The sequence below is a fragment of the Carassius carassius genome, chromosome 4, assembly GCF_963082965.1.
Source record: "Carassius carassius chromosome 4, fCarCar2.1, whole genome shotgun sequence".
In the NCBI taxonomy this organism is placed as follows: Eukaryota; Metazoa; Chordata; class Actinopteri; order Cypriniformes; family Cyprinidae; genus Carassius; species Carassius carassius.
The window spans coordinates 41,274,727-41,291,688 of record NC_081758.1 but is presented as its reverse complement, the minus strand read 5'-3'; the positions used below and the strand labels follow the sequence as shown (position 1 = coordinate 41,291,688).

The following is a 16,962-nucleotide window of genomic DNA, read 5'->3' as shown; positions in this document are numbered from 1 at the left end:
TCTTACAACCTCGGTTGATAGACCGGAAGCTAAGAGTTGTGCCTCCTCAGAGACAACACCTACAGCCTCTAAGCTCCATGCGGGGGCGCACCCTCCGCCTGCGAGAGGAGATCTCTCCTGATGGGAACCTCCCATGGAGTGCCGTCAAAAAGAGAAATCAGGCCCAGGAACCATACCCGGCCCTTCCAGAACGGGGCTACTAACGGCAGCCGGACTCTGTCCTGGCGCACTCTGTCCAGCTCTAGATTTAGTGAACATGGGTGGAGATAGGATGAGCCGTCTCCAACCCGTTCGCCAGATCATGTGTGATTCCCGATATCATGGTCGCCGCCGTGCCTCAGCACCCGCGACCGCAAGATTGCATGCACGGACACACTCCTCGGAGCGTGCCCGGCGAGAGCGGAACGCTTAACAGCGAGAAAAGCACAATCAGCCCCCTGAGAGCTGACTGCGCGAGCTCCACTCTTCATTAATGCTGCTTATGTTAATATTAGGCATAATATGCTTGTGTGCCTGGTGCTTGTGCAACTTGCGAGCTCAGCTCATCGACGCCTTACCACATCAATCTCCTCAGAGAAAGACAGGCAGTGCGTCGCGCCCTCTCATCGGGGAGAAAGTACCGCAAACGCGGGCTTCCGACCCCTGAGAGCGGGCGCCGGATCTGGTGGCTAAGAAAGAAGATAGGGACTTGCCCGTCTTGCATTCCACCAGCAGATCCGAAAGCGAATCCCGCGAGCACAACCTCGGCACTGTGAGAAACACCAGTGAAAGCTCTCTCCTCAAAGAGAGCCTTCTGAGAGTGAAGCAAAGGCTCGCATCGCAGCCGTCAACTTCCTCGAGAGCTGACACTGCGCGCTTCACTCTCAAGCAGACAACACACGAGCTGCGTGTGTCCCTACCTTTTTTTTTTTTTTTTTGGCAGGGAAAACACACAGCCTGAACGGTGCCTGCTCTCGCCCAAAACTTCTCTTGATTGAAGCTTTGACAATGGAGTTTATCAGTGGACAAACAACACTAAATAAGACTCACAAACAGATAGCGACTGATTACCGGCTTCGCCGCTCATGTTTTTATGCTTCCTGGTCTCTGACGTCACCCGCCTATGACGTCTCGCCCTTCCATTGGACTGATTATACACGTTATTCAGAGACGTCACGCTGGACGCGTTCCCCATTCGTTCTCGACGCAGCTCGAGTTCCTGAAGAGGAACTTCTGTGACAGTCAGTTTACTGTATGTGCTAACTTACCCATTAAACATGAAAGGAAAAAACTTAAAAAAATGAGCATCCAGTCAGCTGGTAAGAATTACAATTCAAAATGTTTATTGAAACACTTTTTTGGCCAGAAACACAAGTATTTTATCAAAAACTAATAATATTACATGAAATATTCTTCTCAGTTGCTCAGTGTAAATTCTGTTAATACAATTTTTTTTTAAATATCACAACCTCTCAAAATGGCATTGCAAATTATAAACAACCCAAATGAACTGATGAATTTAAAATTAAATCAAAATTAAAAGGAATCAGTTTAGCCTGTCTTACAGAACATGAATAATTAAAATGTATTGAGAAAGAAAAGAATAACATACAAAAAAAAATTTTTTTTGTACAGATACAGTATGTGTGCTGATTATGTATAATCATTTATATGCCATTATCAAATTAAATTTGGTTTGCATTATCTCCCTGTTAACAGTAATGCTGAGTAGGAGGTGTTATAAAATAATTTGATAAATTATGCAAAAAATTTGTCACTGTTATTGATAATGATATAAGGTTTCAGAAATACATTTTCCATGCATTTTCTCCAAAGACATTGGATTTGTAATCAAATCTGGACCTGAAAGAAACAAATCGGTTCCACAAAAGTATATAAAATCACTTCATACAGTACACATCCACAGTTTGTACATTATTGCCAAAAATCAATTTCTTTATGGAGATTATCAGTGGCATTTTACTTCTGCAACCCAATATGAATCTGAATATGCAACACTGCAATGTTGATGTCATATGTTATAATTTGTTAAAGTCTTAGTGAAAACAAAATGTAAGTGATATTTATGACGAATAAAATTAATGCTCAAACTAAATCATTAAATACACTATTTAAAAATCAATGTTGTTGATCTGTACGAGAAAAATTGGCTTTAAGAACGAACTTACTGTACTGTTCAATAAGACAGCGTTACAAGTTAATTTAAATCATGATATACTGTATTTTGAAACCTATTCAAAGATGTTCACAGAGATTATGACAAAAGCATCCTTTGTTTCCACAATCGTAGATGTTGGCCATGTTTATTGAGGTATCGCCAGTTTTGGAAAGCAAACTGGTACCATCAATCCTTTCGATTCATTTTTGCAACGTGGTGCTCTTTTCGTCAAAGTAAGCGCTTTTGAGTCTGTTTCATTTTTGCGCTCATCTCTCGGAATTCTCGTCTGACATTTTGTTGGGTGGTGTTGGTTGTCCTGCGGGTTAGTTAAAGGACTTCAGACGGCAGGCCTGGTCAGTTAGAGGTATCCGAGTGAATGCTGTTTGCTCCCTCTATAGGAGATGTCATAGAAGACGGAGTGACAGCATCATGCCAGCCACCGTTACCCTGAAAACAGACATGGAAAAGACCATTTGAGACGTTCAATTAAAGTCAGAATGGGAACATTAGCCAGTATTGGTTTTTAAGAGAAGGATCAGATAAGATGCTTTGTTTGTATCCTTTTTTGTATCCTCAGTCAGTGTACTGTTTGAGTACATGAATTACTCCGGGATATTGGTTTGTTTGAACTCAGAGGGAGTGTTAGCCACATTTAAAAAGTTAACAGCTTAAGTCATTTGTGGATTAATGCGTATTGGAGACGCGAACCGTTTAGAACGATTCAGTTCGATTTGGTAAACTGGTTCAAGAAGATCCAGTTACATCGAATGATTCGTTTGCGAACCGGATATGACAAACTGCTTTGTTTTGAACTCTCTCACAACAGACACAGAAGAGAAGACAATGCTGAATAAAGTCGTAGTTTTTGCTATTTTTGGACCAAAATGTATTTTCGATCCTTCAAATTCTAATTGACCCTCTGATGTCACATGGACTACTTTGATGATGTTTTTCTTACCTTTCTGGACATGGACATTATACTGTTCACACACCTTCAATGGAGAGACTGAGAGCTCTCGGACTAAATCTAAAATATCTTAAACTGTGTTCTGAAGATGAACGGAGGTCTCACGGGTTTGGAACGACATAATATCATATTAATGACATAATTTTGCTATTTGGGTGAACTAACCCTTTAATGTGGTTTTAGAAGGTTTTTGGTCACTTGTCAACTGGGAAAACAACTAAAACCCGGCAAAACCAGCAAATCACACAACCACCATATGCTGGATTAAGCAGTTTTTTTCGCTTGCTTTTTTCTCATACTTGTACAAATAAATTAGATACATTATTTTAGTTTTATTTAGTGTAAACATTCAAAAATCTTATTCTTTACTGATAGATTGTATTAATTATTATTAATTATGTTTTGTATCTATTGTAGGTAACTGTTGTTTGCAAATGAAACAAAATCCTTCTTGAACCTGCCTTGTCTGGTAAGGCTGGTCCGTTCAGGTTTTAGAAGCTTTCTGGACACTTGTGAGCTTAAACTTAAAACCAGCTTAAACACAGTTCTACTAGGCCATCAATTCTGTCCTGTATTCATCTATAACTGTTTGGTTTGGCTCAGCCACCAAATCAGACATCAGGAGACTACAACGGACAGTCAGGACTGCTGAGAAGAATATTAGTGCCCCCCTTCCTAACCTCCAAGAACTTTACACCTCCAGAGTGAGGAAAAGGGCTGGTAAAATCACCCTGTACCCCTCACACCCAGCACACTTCTTCTTTAAACTGATGCCTTCTTGCCTGCAACTACAGAGCACTGAGCGCCAAAACAACCAGACACAAGAACAGCTTTTTTTGCACCAGTCCATGTTCCACCTAAACAATACAAAACATATTTCAGGACTGTACATCTGTATAAAAAAAAAAAAGTATCTGTAAACAACACATATGCACATTCACAATTATATCTGTTGATATTTCAATTTTCTCTATATTTTATTACCATATTATATTTGTTATGAATTGTCTATTCTTTTTATTAACAGTGTTTTATTTCACTTTATTACCTTACATTATGTGTGTTCATTTATTTTACTAAATTGGAAGATTTGTACACTTTTCTGCCAAAATTGCCTAACAAGAAACATTCATATTAACAAGTCTCATATTAACATTTCAAGATGTTAATGCAGTATTATCTTCTTTGTAGATACAGTTTAACTGGAAAACAACACTTATTAAAAAAAAAACTAGTTCGGAAATCATCATGTGACAATTATGTAAATGTTAAGATGAAACTTAAGTATCCAAGACATCTGGAGCTGTTTGCACCTCCCTTTACTTCACTTTGTGATATGATATCTGTGGGTGATTGTTTTCAGTATTAGAGAGTTGACATGGCTGCCTCAATAGATAAATGAACCTTTAATGCCGTGACTCCAGATCGACTCCATTATAAAGCATGTCTTATCAGACCTCATCTGGGAAGACGCTATTCACATCTGTACAAAGCTGCAGGCAATTCCAGTTTCATATTTTATTATAGTGATAAGGAAATGGACTGCAAATTCTTTCAGAGAGAGAGAGAGAGTGTGTGGTTCAATAAGAAGGCAGACATATACTGCCAAGAGCCATGCAAGTCATAGTGTTATTAGATGCATTTGGGAAAATGGAAATAGAACGCATTTGCCTTCTGTTCCATCAAACAGCCCCATGTGTATGTGTGAATATTAATATGAATCCATACATTTATCTTTGCCTTTTCACACAAGCGGCATTACCCCTTCCCAGTCGCCTGTGTCGGCTCATGGAGCGACGGTTTGATCATTGCGACGTCTGTCTGAAAGACTCCAGGAGACCTGCTGCGAAGAGATTATTCCTTCCCACCACGAGACAGCATGTGTGTGTGTATATTGCATATGTGTGTCAGTAATATTAAGGTCTCAAATGTACTTTTACATTAGAGCCTTTGCTGCAGATTTGAGTCTATTTTGACTCAGAATTTAGTTGAATGCATTCAAGCATTCCCATCTGCAATTCTGGCTAAAGTGTTTGGTTTTGTTTCTCTGTCAAACTCACGTTCAAGCCATGTGGGCTGTAAAGCGGGTTTCCCCGCAGACCGTCGCTGTAACCCAACGACTGACCGATGGTGTGACGTATGGAGTCTCCCTGCAGAGAGAAAGACAGGAGATTCAGCGTAAGAGAGTCATAAACTACTGTACACCATTATAACAGCAAATACTTCACATTTAAGCAGTAATGATGCTAAAAATTCAGCTTTGCATGACATGAATACATTGCATTTTACAATATATTCACATAGAAAGCAGTTATTTAAAATTGTAATAATATGTCACAGTTTTTACTTGATTTTTGATCAAATAAATGCATCCTTGGTGAGCAGAAGACTTTCAAAAACATTCAAGTTATATTGTGTTGTAAATGATTTTATTGTTGTTTATATATGTCGTATATATATTACATTGCATCTATGTTTGCGTGTTTGATACCTGTGTCTGTCCTGTGTTGGGGAGCTGGGTTGGCTGGTAGGATCCATTCAGGCTGGACATGCTCATAAAAATGTCTCCTGAACCTGGCAAACTATACGAACCCGAAGAACCTACAAAGAGACGGATAGAAAGAGGAACTGTGAGTCTGTTAACATGATCAGCGAGGCTAGTTCTGAAAAATTGTTTGTTTGCAGAGCAGATGCCACTTGGTTTAATCATTTTATGACATAAGGAATTATGAAGTTTTTAAGCATGACATGCATGTTAAAATAATGGTCCAGATGTTTTTTTGGGCCAATGTATATACATAAACAGTGAGGGAGTATGGAATGGGAAGAACAGAACACAGACACAGGAAGTTCACTGTAAATAACCAATCATCACAGGAAGTGTCTGCAAGTCCAGGGCTATTATAGTTCATAAAAACTAAAGCCACAAAAAAGAAAAAGTAAATAAATTATTACTATTTATTTAACTTAACTTGATGTACTACAACAATTGATATTAATAAAAAAATAATAATCTAACCCATATAGACATTAAAAAAACTAATAAAAATTACAAAAACAACAAAATGTCAAAAAATACAAACAGAAAATATAAAAATGTAAAGATAATATAAACTATAAAAAACAAATAAAATTGACAAAATCACAAAAAAAATGTAAATATATATATAAAAAAAATCTAAATATGAATAAAACTATAATATCTCAAATGACACTAAAGCACTCAACATCATAACATACCCGTGAACATGTTGTTTAACAGATTATTTTTATCTTCTGCTGCATCCAATTGAAAGTCTTCATCTTTCATCTGAAAGCCTGTAGAGAAAAATGACAGAATTGAACTCGTTTAAACTCTTTAATTACTTATTTCAAAAATGCATGTTCAAGACCCAATAATTGCACTTGAACAACTCTATCTGTAATATAAGAGCGACCGGGGCATGTTGTCACAACAGGTTATTTAGGTCATTTACCTGATGATGATTGGCTATTAACCTGTTAGCGTTTCCAAGGGTTACCCATCAAATTAAAATATCATGCATCTGAAGCTGTAATTAAATATTGAGCAACAGTGCATATTTTATATTAAATGCCGCTTACTTGTCTATGAGAAGAACCCAAGGAGAGGATATTCAGATACCTTTTTGGTTGATATAATCCTTAAGTGTGTAAATCTATAATTTCCTTTTTTTTGTTTCAGTAAAATTTGTAGTTGATAAAAACAAATGTATTTTAAAGTTTAGTATATGACAGCCTTTGGAGACTGTAGCGCAGGCACACAAGCTTACGCTGGGAACTCATCAGTGGACTTTCCTCGTCGATATAGGATATGCTTTTCACACTTTTCTCTTTCTCACTAATTCAAGTTTTTATATTAATGAATCTCTGAAAGGAACTGATTGAACTTGATTCAGAAAAGTTGCGATGGCATTTTCATTTTATCTGATAGAGTGTCCTTTATGAGCTGCAGCACTGCTTTGTTTACAGCCGTTACCGGGGAAACGTTCCAACATTCCAAAAGCGCCTCCTGCTGGCAAGAAAGCGATCCATGTACATGATAAATGAATATGAGTCACCATGGAGCAGCAGCAAATATCACAACAAAAAAGGAACCTCACAGTTGATCTAGGTAAATGTCTGCAAATGTATAAGGCCAGATTCATATATTTCGTCTGGGGCCCCCAAATCACTAAATCCACCCTTGAGCACTCCACTGTTTCGCCTGCGGTACACTGCGTGTTTTTGAGAATTAAAAAAAAAAAGCTAAACATATCACATATCTTTACAAAGCTGAGATTCTTGTGATTTGAAAAAAACATTTTAAGATAAAATCAACACAACAGGAACAATCAGGGTCTTTGTCAGACCGCCAACAAGGCTTCATGCTGTGTTCCCATTGAGTTTTCCAGCTAATAGCTCCCAGCTATAGTCATCTGCAGGCATCTATTTACCAAAAAAAAAAAAAAAAAGTAGGCGGAATGTTTTTTTTTTTTACTTATTCAGCGTGTTCAAAGTTTTATTACTCAATAAGACTTAGGCCCAATCCCAATTCTACCTTAGCCCTTCCCCTTTCCCCTACCCCTCCGTAATATGGCTGCTACAGCGAACAAAAAGACACATAAATGTAAGCTTTTTTTGGCATAAATAAAGATTTTAAAGAAAAGTAATCATTTGTTTTATTTTACATTCAATTGTGAGTTCATATTAATGGTCATGTTACTCAAAGAAATGTTTGCAAAAAATCGCTAATATTTGCTAACGTCATATCATTACAGACTGCATGATAGTGCCACAGCATATGTCTGATCAGGGCGATAACTGCCGTAGACATTGATGGGGGCTAATCCCCCTAATAATTAGAAATCGCTAAACCATTTTCTCAAATATTGCCTATTCGAGAGAGAGAGAGAGAGAGAGAGAGAGAGAGAGAGAGAGAGAGATGGAGGTTGCGTGTATTCACGTCTGTGCGTTTATCTTTTTAGACTGAGTTTACTTAAAAACAGCGATTGTATCCTCTCATCGCTGGAAAATATAATGTAGCGATTCAGTATTTAAACTGTATTTAATAAAAGTCGTGGGGCAGCGTTGACAAGTTTATTTTCTCCTGGATGTGTGAGCTGCGCGATTTCCAATATGTGTGTGTGTCAGTAAGCAGCTCATTAATACAGAACGATAATTAAAGGCTCTAATGCACACCAGAATATGTGTGTATTGTAAGAGCTAGACGACGAATGATGGCATGTGACGTCATGCTAGTGGTGTCCCAATCCTTAGGGGAATATTTTCTCCCCTACCCCTTGACACTCTGTTTCAAGGGATAAGGGGTAGGGGAAGTGGAAGGGGTATAAAATAGAATTGGGATTGGGCCTTAGTGATTCTGAGGTTTGTTCTTTTTAGAATGCAATTTACTTTGGGTATGTCGTTTTTAGGCATCTTAGGCAAATTTTACAGAGATTGTTTTGGGCAACAAATGTTGGAGAAAACAAGAACTTGTTCTACTGGACTTAAAACCTGATATATATAATTTGTGACAACTAGCCCCAGTGGTCCCTCCAATGATCTCGTTATGTGTACCAGAGCTGGGTGTTGCGGGCGAGTTGGTCTGGCTGTTGTGTATAGCGGCCGCTACGGCTTGAGTCGCCGTCACTGCCGTCTTCGCCGCGTACAGATTCGCCTCTTCCTGGAATTTACCGATGTTCTTCTTATAGCGAATACGTTTATTACCAAACCAGTTAGAAACCTGAGATAGAGAAAGAGAGAGAGGCAAATGTGGATGAATATTATGAGGAAATATTATAAATGTTTGCCCCAAAATCAAAAGAAAAAAAAATGCATGAAGAGAATGATGCCTCTTAAAGAACGGTTACAATTTTTGCATTGTAACATTATTTGAATTGAAATGAATCACAACTATGAAAAAACTATGTTGCTCTAATATAATTCATAAAAACGTTTCTTCATTGCAGAGTCCAGTGAAATATGTGTTACAAGCCAAACGTTCACGGCTTCTCCAAAAAATGCTTGCATTTTTTTGTGTTTTACAGCTACTGTTATTCTCATACATTTGTAAGACATTGTAAACGTACCAACCTTTTGCAAAAAAACATTAACGTTGCTGTAAACCCAGACATATTAAAATTACATCCAATGGCAATGGCACCTTCATAAAATATCTTCAAACAGGCCTTAAACTGCCAATGAGAGGCGGAATTGTTCCAGAAGCGCTATAAAAACACCATGCTGATGTCATAATCTCAGGATCCAATAAAAGACAGTCAGAAGACAACATCCAAGTGCTAGAAAGCATGTAACTGTTGGCAGTGTTGAGGAAATGTATGCATGGTTGGCTGAGCATGTGTGTGTGTGTGTGTGTGTGTGTTATGGCCGTAAAGAATAATTCCAGCTGCTGGATAAATGACTATATGATGCATCGATTGTTGTTCAGCACACAGAGACACGGCTGCCACTGCAACCAACATCGACAGACAACACAGCGGACGGACGGATGTTTTAGTGACATACCTGTGACACAGTGATGGTGCTTCCCTTCCCCTAAAGGGAACAAAAAGAAGGGGCTTTTTTACAGTAACGACTTCCTGTACACACCCACCGGTTACACAAACATAAGATAGGCTGAATATTCATAATGTGTGTCCATCTCAGTCGGGTTCTGGAAGTAAAAATGCCCTTCTGAGTGATTTTTTAGCTTATTTTTGGTGACCTTTTTATGAGCTTCCATGAGCTCTGAGGTTGTTTTATGATTCGGCACTGAACAAAAAAATGGTGTAGGATTTACTTTGAAACATTTTCATTTAGAAATTGCATGTACATTTAAAAAATTGATTGCAAAAAAAAGGGCAAGTTAACACAATAAATTGATTTTGTGAAGTAGAAAGACTGAAACTGTATTTTAATACAAACAAAATCAATAATGTGAAACAATGTAAAAATATTTTTTTACAGTAATATATTGCAGAGTTTCCTGTAAAATACTACATTACCCACAGTCCTAAAGCAGCTGTGGAAATGGTAATTGCTGTAAGGAGGGTTGTGTTTGTAGCTTTTATAGGTAATGTTAGCTAGTTACTAGCAATGTTATTTTTTATAAAAAAAAACAAACAAACAAACAAAACATATTTGTTAATTAATATGATTCTGAAATTAAATGTTATGCATAAATAATTTAAAATAAGTGAAACACTTTTAGGTTAAAGTACTACAATAACTGAAATCAAAATTACAAAAAAAGTACATATCTTAAAGGCTAATAAAAAAAAACCTTAAGTAAAAATATATTAAATATTTATCAAATTTATCAAAAATAAATTTGACAAGCACATATTAAATGACTAAAACTCTAATAAAAACTGAAAATATCAAACAAAAAATGAAATATATTACATGTAAATATAATACAACTAATTAAAAATATTTAGATTATTTAAAAAAAAACATAAAATTACAAAAGCACATATCAAGTGAATAAACATTAAACAAAATAAAAAATGAAAATCTAAAAATAAAAGCTAATTAAAAATAAAATAAAAAAAATGCTGGTATATAATATTAAAATTAAACGGTTTGTTAGTCTTATGCAACTACAGTTAATTTTGTTAGTGTGTCATTTAGGGGTGGATTTATCTAAAAATGAGCAGAAATAGATTTTATGATTTAGATTTTTACCTGGCCAAAATTAATGTTTACTAGTTAGTTCAGTATTCTGTGTCTAATTCTGCACAAATATATCTATATAGTTTACCTGCAACTGATGTTTACTTGCTCAAAGGTGTGCGGACTGAGGCTGAGACTAACTAGTCAACTGCTTAATGTTATTTAATATCAATATGAATAAATAGTTTGCAATACTTTATGGTTGTAGTAGCTCTTTAATTCTATCAAAAGTACATTTCTGCACATTTGTACACAAAAACAGACCTTTTGTCATTTGATTTTCACACACGGTTTTGCAAAACAAATGTTGTGAGCCATCTTCTAAACTCTATTTTAACTTTATTGAGAAACTTTCTGAAATCTCAATGGGAAAATGCTTCCAGGATCCATGAGGCAGAAAACTGGGTACTCACTGTTGCGGTTTAAATCACTTCACACTCATGTTGAGATGTTACTGGGCAGCATCGCTGTGCTTCATCACTATTTTGAGCCAAATGTTCTGCACCTTCACAGTGTCACAGACCGCCTCTAACAAATTTGTTAGTTATTTATTATTTCAGAGTGTGAATAAAATCGTCTTGTTCGACAGCTGAAGGCTCGTTTGCCCAGTATCGTCCGAGATCTGGACTACAGGAGGATAGACTGACCTGTGACAGAGTGATGGCACACTTCTTGGCCAGCTCCTCTTTGGCCTCTTCGCTGGGATACGGGTTACTGAGGTGAGAGTAGAAGTACTCGTTCAGAATCTCTGTCGCCTGCTTGCTGAAGTTGCGCCTTTTTCTCCTGGAAAAAGAGGAATCATTAGTATTGTTAGATCCTCAACTGTTTTAATATATATATATATAGTAAAGTATTTCTGCTAGCAACATCACTGCAAACTCCCTCAGTGTTTTTGTCTTGTTTTCCAGTACATTCTTAAATTAAAGCTATATTTACTTAAATTACATGAGATATTAAGTCTTGCTTTTTGAAAAATGTATCTAAATTAAACGATTTTATGGCTGAAACAAGAAAAGACATCTGTCAATAGGGTCATAAAGATATTCTTGTTTTCCCTTTGAATTAAGTTCTGACATCACTGATAGATTTTGTATTCTTGTTTTAAGCACAAAATCGCTTAATTTTTCATGTAAATGCATCTTGCTTTAACTCGTTTGTGCTGTATTGAAAATCATTTACCTACAGTAATTTGGTATTTCTGGTCAAAAATGGCCTTTTAAAAATTGCTCGTAAATTTCCCATTACACTATTTTTTTTTTTTTTTTTTTTTTACAAAATATTTGATTAAATCTTTTTGTCAGCTGTTTTCTTTCAATTAGGACTGATTTTGCATTTCTTTTTGGAGCTGATTCATCATACGCCTCATTAATCTGAGCTTATGCACCTAATTTTTTGAGTACAAAAAATAAATAAAAATAATTATTTGTGGATTATTTTCCCAATGCTCACTTAAAATTGAGGTGCATAAGTTCAGATCAGTGAGGCCTTCAATCAGTCATTTCCAAAAAAGAAATGCAAAACCTGTGCTAACTGAAAGGAAACAAGTTGATAAAAAGATTGAATCCAAGATTTGTTGACCATGTTGCATAATGAGAAATTCATAAGCATTTTTGTAGGCTGGTCATTTTTTAATGGGAACACCACAGATATAACAAAGAAATTAATAGTAACATTAAAAAGGGGAAACTGAAAAAGCATATAACATAATCACTAAACTGACTACTAAATTACTAAAGAAACTAAACTAAAAATATAAAAAATAAGGTAATATAAAATATTAATAAAAACTACAATAGTAGATGAAATATAGCTGCAAGCAACAATTAAGGGACCAAGCACAACAGAGGCAAAATGAGGAACTAAGCATGGCATGGAGCATCAGTCCAACTGCAACGATGAGAAATTAAAGCTTTTAGGATGATTTTAGTCAAAATAGCTGAAAAATCCGAAGTTATCATAGTAATACAATTTTCTGGTTTATCACTTTTTACTAATAGGTGCCACCATTATCAAATTGTTATGTGTGCTCAGTGTGAAAGGACACTGACACATAAAAAGTTTGGTGTCAATATGTGTCAATGTTGGTGTCAATATGGCGAAGTACTGTAGAGTTGCAGCCCACAGAATCAGCTTGGCATCATGCCAACAATTTAATTGATGTGTCATTCAAAAACGGTTAGGTATATCAAAAAGCTTTTGATAATTCTTTGTCAGAATTCTGTAAAGATGATCTGAGTCAAATTTGGTTAAAATCAGACCAATGGTCTAGGAGGAGGTAGAAAAAATAGGTTTTCAACATAAATCAAAATGTCGGACAGGAAGTTCTGCTGACTATGGAAAAAATTGATATATGTTCTTGGCATGACTCACATATATGTTGAGAGTTTCATAGGCTAATATACTCAAAGTTAGCATTTTTGGAAATTTCATTATACCTTTTTGTAACTTCTTGAGTACCACCAGGGAATGGTGCTGATAACACATACCGATTTTCATAGTGATACACCAATGTGTTCATAAAATATAGCATTTCATTACAAAATTCAAAATGGTTGACGGCCAAAATTGTTAATATGGTAAAAGTGTTGGAAAGATACAGCCTCATGTCCAATTTGGCAAGTTTTTTTGTGGAAATCGTTTGTGTGGTCTATCAAAAAGCTTATTAGTTACATTTACAAGCAGTTTTTTGTAGGCTGTTCATTTCTGACGAGGAACAACAGAAGTGTAACAATGTACAGGGAAAAAAGCCCCCCAAAAGTACCACAAATTAACCAGTTAGTTGTTAAACTTTTGTGGGCAAAGTTAGGAAGTTTTAGTTCAATGTGATAACAAACATTAACTGGCATTTTCAGGAAAAAGACAATCCTTTCTGGCTCAAAATGACTGAAACACAATGTGATGGTTAAAAATGTTTCAATATTTTTAATGGAAAACGACACAAAATTGCTTAGTAATAAAACAACAAATAGTTTTTAGCTGAATCCCCTGCTGGTAGATGTCATAACTATACCACAATACTTGCATTACATTTACATCTAGTCATTTAGCAGACGCTTTTATCCAAAGCGACTTACAAAATGAGGACAATGGAAGCAATCAAAAACAACAAAAGAGCAACGATGCTTTAACAAGTCTCAGCAGGCACGTGCAGGGGGGTGAGCACCTGCCCCTTTGCCCCTTGGTGCCCAAAGTGCCCTTTTGTCAAAGCAAATTTTTTTGTAATAACATGCCCTTTTGTGAATGCCTGCCCATGCCCAATCTAAATATTAGTAAAATTTATTAATAATAATTTAGCCGTAAATGAAATGGCCCACATGATGACCTTTCACCTGACAACGACGACCTCCTCCGAGCGGTACGATTCCTCTTTTTTTAATTGCTAGAGGAAATTATTAACACCGCGGTAGCTGGTAAGTGGTGTTTCATTCTCAGCGAAGTGATTTTGATGTTTATTTACTTATTATTCTTTTACAAGAACGATGTGATGTGAGAACATGCAGATATGTTGTTTATATTGCTGTGTGTAGTCTGTAGTGTAGAAGTAACGCTTGCGTGCTTTTTTGAGAGAGAAAAGTTTCACAGGCATCGAGGGGTATGGTCTTTTTTATGTTATTTGACTCAACTAGTATTATATTACAGTATTTATTTATTTTTTAAAACATAGAGTGCCTTAAAAATATTTATCACAACACTGGTAAGGCTTATTCAGATTTTCTCATTCTCTGAATTATCATTCTAAAAATAAAAACAATTAAGAAATGAATTAAAATATAATTATATTTAAATGTGACACAAATATATATATATATATATATATATATTGTGAGCCGTGTCCCGGGCAACTATCAGCGTCGCCCTGGCAATGGAGGAGATCCACCTGCACTCAATCACCGCGGGCTGATCGGTCCCAGCTGAAAGTGCTCAGACGAGGACTACAAAAGCTGTGCCCGAGAAGACACGGGTGAGAAAGCTCTCCAGAAGATCGCCAGCTAATGTTGTGTCTCTTATCTCTCCAGAAAGCGAGTGACCGACCAGCCCGCCACCTGAGCACCGGACACCGATTCCCCTTGCACTCAGCCGGCCGGCAAACAGGATCACGCAGCACCAAGGACGAGCACCGGACACTTCTGGCACCTACACGTTCACAACCACTAATAAATACACCCTCAGGGGCTTTAAACTTTCGCTACAGCCTGCCGTGTGATTCTTCAGCCCGCGACACTGGTGGAGAATGCGGGCAAACTGCTGAAGAATCACCGGCATCACCACTCCAGTTACTCACCAGTTTGTTTGTATTTTTTTCCCCTTCTCTGTGTGTCGTCAGGCGGTGACTCCTCCCCCAGCCCCCAGCCATGGAGGAACTCCTTAAGCACCTGACGGAGATCAGTATTCGGCAGCAGCAAATTGTGGAACATATGGCCACTCGGCAGGGAGATACGGAGCGTGAAGTCGCCGCACTCAACCGCCTCGCCCATCACTGGTTGCTCACCGGGAACCCCAGCGCTGCCCAAGTGGCCGAACGTGTCGTCGTGGACCGGTATCTGCATGCCCTACCACGCCCCCTTTGACAGGCAGCCGGAATGAGGAACCCGGGGACCGTAGGAGATCTCGTCGAGGCAGTCGAGCTAGCGGAGGCGTCGTTGCGATGAGAGGCTGGGGAGTCCAGTCCTCCATATTTCCCCCACGGGCGGGGACCAAGCTCGCATATCCATCACCTGCGTCCACGGTGACACCCAGAGGGTACCTACCCGAGTGGTGACCATCTCCACAAAGACCGGCACCGGGCCCCTGGAAGTTGGCGTGGTCAAGGACCTGCCGGTACCCGTGCTGCTGGGGAGAGACTGGCCAGGCTTGGAGGAACTACTCACCCAAGCTACCCAGCCTGCCAGCCCTGCCGGGAACCGCCCGAAGAAGAAGGACCTCCGCCGAGCTCCCCGACGGAACCCTGTCCTCCTGGCCTCAGACAGCGCCCGAGAGGGTGAGTTCAAAGTTCTAACCTTTTTTATGATGTCTTCCAACAGGTTAGGGGTGGGGGAAAATTTCTGGAGGAAATATTGCTGGAAGCAAGTACGGGTGCTTGAGGGAAAGGAGGTCCTTCCACCACCGCACCCGACCCCACACTTTGTAGTCCAGAATGGCCTGCTGTACTGTGTCGCGCAGCGGAGAGGGGAGGAGGTGAAACTTCTGGTGGTCCCATGCACACGGACCCAGATGGTTATTGAGCTCGACCATTCCCATCCGATGCCTGGCCACCTGGGGGCGCAGAATACTACCCAACGGATCCGAGACAGATTCCACTGGCCTGGCATGGAGGTGGAGATCAAACGATTCTGTAAAGCGTGTCCGGACTGCCAGCGGACGTCGCCGCATACCCCTCCCCCAGCTCCGCTCATTCCGCTGCCCATCATCGAGGTGCCCTTTGAGCGAATAGGAATGGATTTAGTAGGGCCGCTGCCAAAGTCCGCCCGGGGGCACGAACACATATTGGTCATCGTGGACTACGCGACCCGGTACCCCGAAGCCATTCCACTCCGCAAGGCTACCTCCAAGGCCATCGCCCAGGAGCTCTTCCTACTGTGTAGCCGGGTTGGCATCCCCCGAGAGATATTGACCGACCAGGGCACCCCCTTCATGTCCCGGATGATGGCTGACCTCTGCAGCCTCCTTAAGGTGAAACAGCTCCGGACCACCGTCTACCACCCTCAGACCGATGGGCTGGTCGAAAGGTTCAACCAGACGTTGAAGCAGATGCTCCGTCGCGTGGGTGCGGACGACCGACGGGATTGGGACCAAATGCTGCCGTACGTCCTCTTCGGCATCCGGGAAGTCCCCCAGGCCTCCACAGGATTCACACCTTTTGAACTGCTGTTCGGGCGGCAGCCCCGTGGCCTGCTCGATGTCGCCAAAGAGGCCTGGGAGCAGCAGCCGACCACCCATCGGACCACGATCGAGCACGTGAGGGAAATGAGGGAAAGGATCGACCGCGTCATGCCCCTCGTCCAGGAACACCTGACAGCAGCCCAGGAAGCCCAACGTCGACGATACGACCGGGCGGCCCAACCACGGGAGTTCCAGCCAGGTGACTACGTGTTGGTTCTCGTCCCCACGGCAGCTTGTAAATTCCTCGCGAAATGGCAAGGTCCATATATTGTCACGGAGAAAG

The 16,962-nt window shown here is 39.3% G+C and overlaps 1 protein-coding gene across 2 annotated transcripts in view; it reads right to left on the bottom strand.

The window, feature by feature from the left end:
* Nucleotides 1–1,299: 1,299 nt before the first annotated feature.
* The window catches only part of LOC132140054 (pre-B-cell leukemia transcription factor 3-like), a 61,602-nt gene continuing 45,939 nt past the window's right edge, over nt 1,300–16,962 (bottom strand). The window contains exons 6-12 of one of the 2 annotated variants that reach the window (XM_059548837.1): nt 11,447–11,582; nt 9,651–9,680; nt 8,703–8,868; nt 6,366–6,443; nt 5,617–5,726; nt 5,186–5,275; nt 1,300–2,605 (exon numbers count right to left, since the gene is read on the bottom strand). In XM_059548837.1, coding sequence (XP_059404820.1) covers nt 2,513–2,605; nt 5,186–5,275; nt 5,617–5,726; nt 6,366–6,443; nt 8,703–8,868; nt 9,651–9,680; nt 11,447–11,582 — 703 coding nt within the window. In that variant the 3' untranslated portion in view covers nt 1,300–2,512. The remainder of the gene's footprint in view (nt 2,606–5,185; nt 5,276–5,616; nt 5,727–6,365; nt 6,444–8,702; nt 8,869–9,650; nt 9,681–11,446; nt 11,583–16,962) is intronic. The other variant, XM_059548838.1, reaches the window with a different exon arrangement.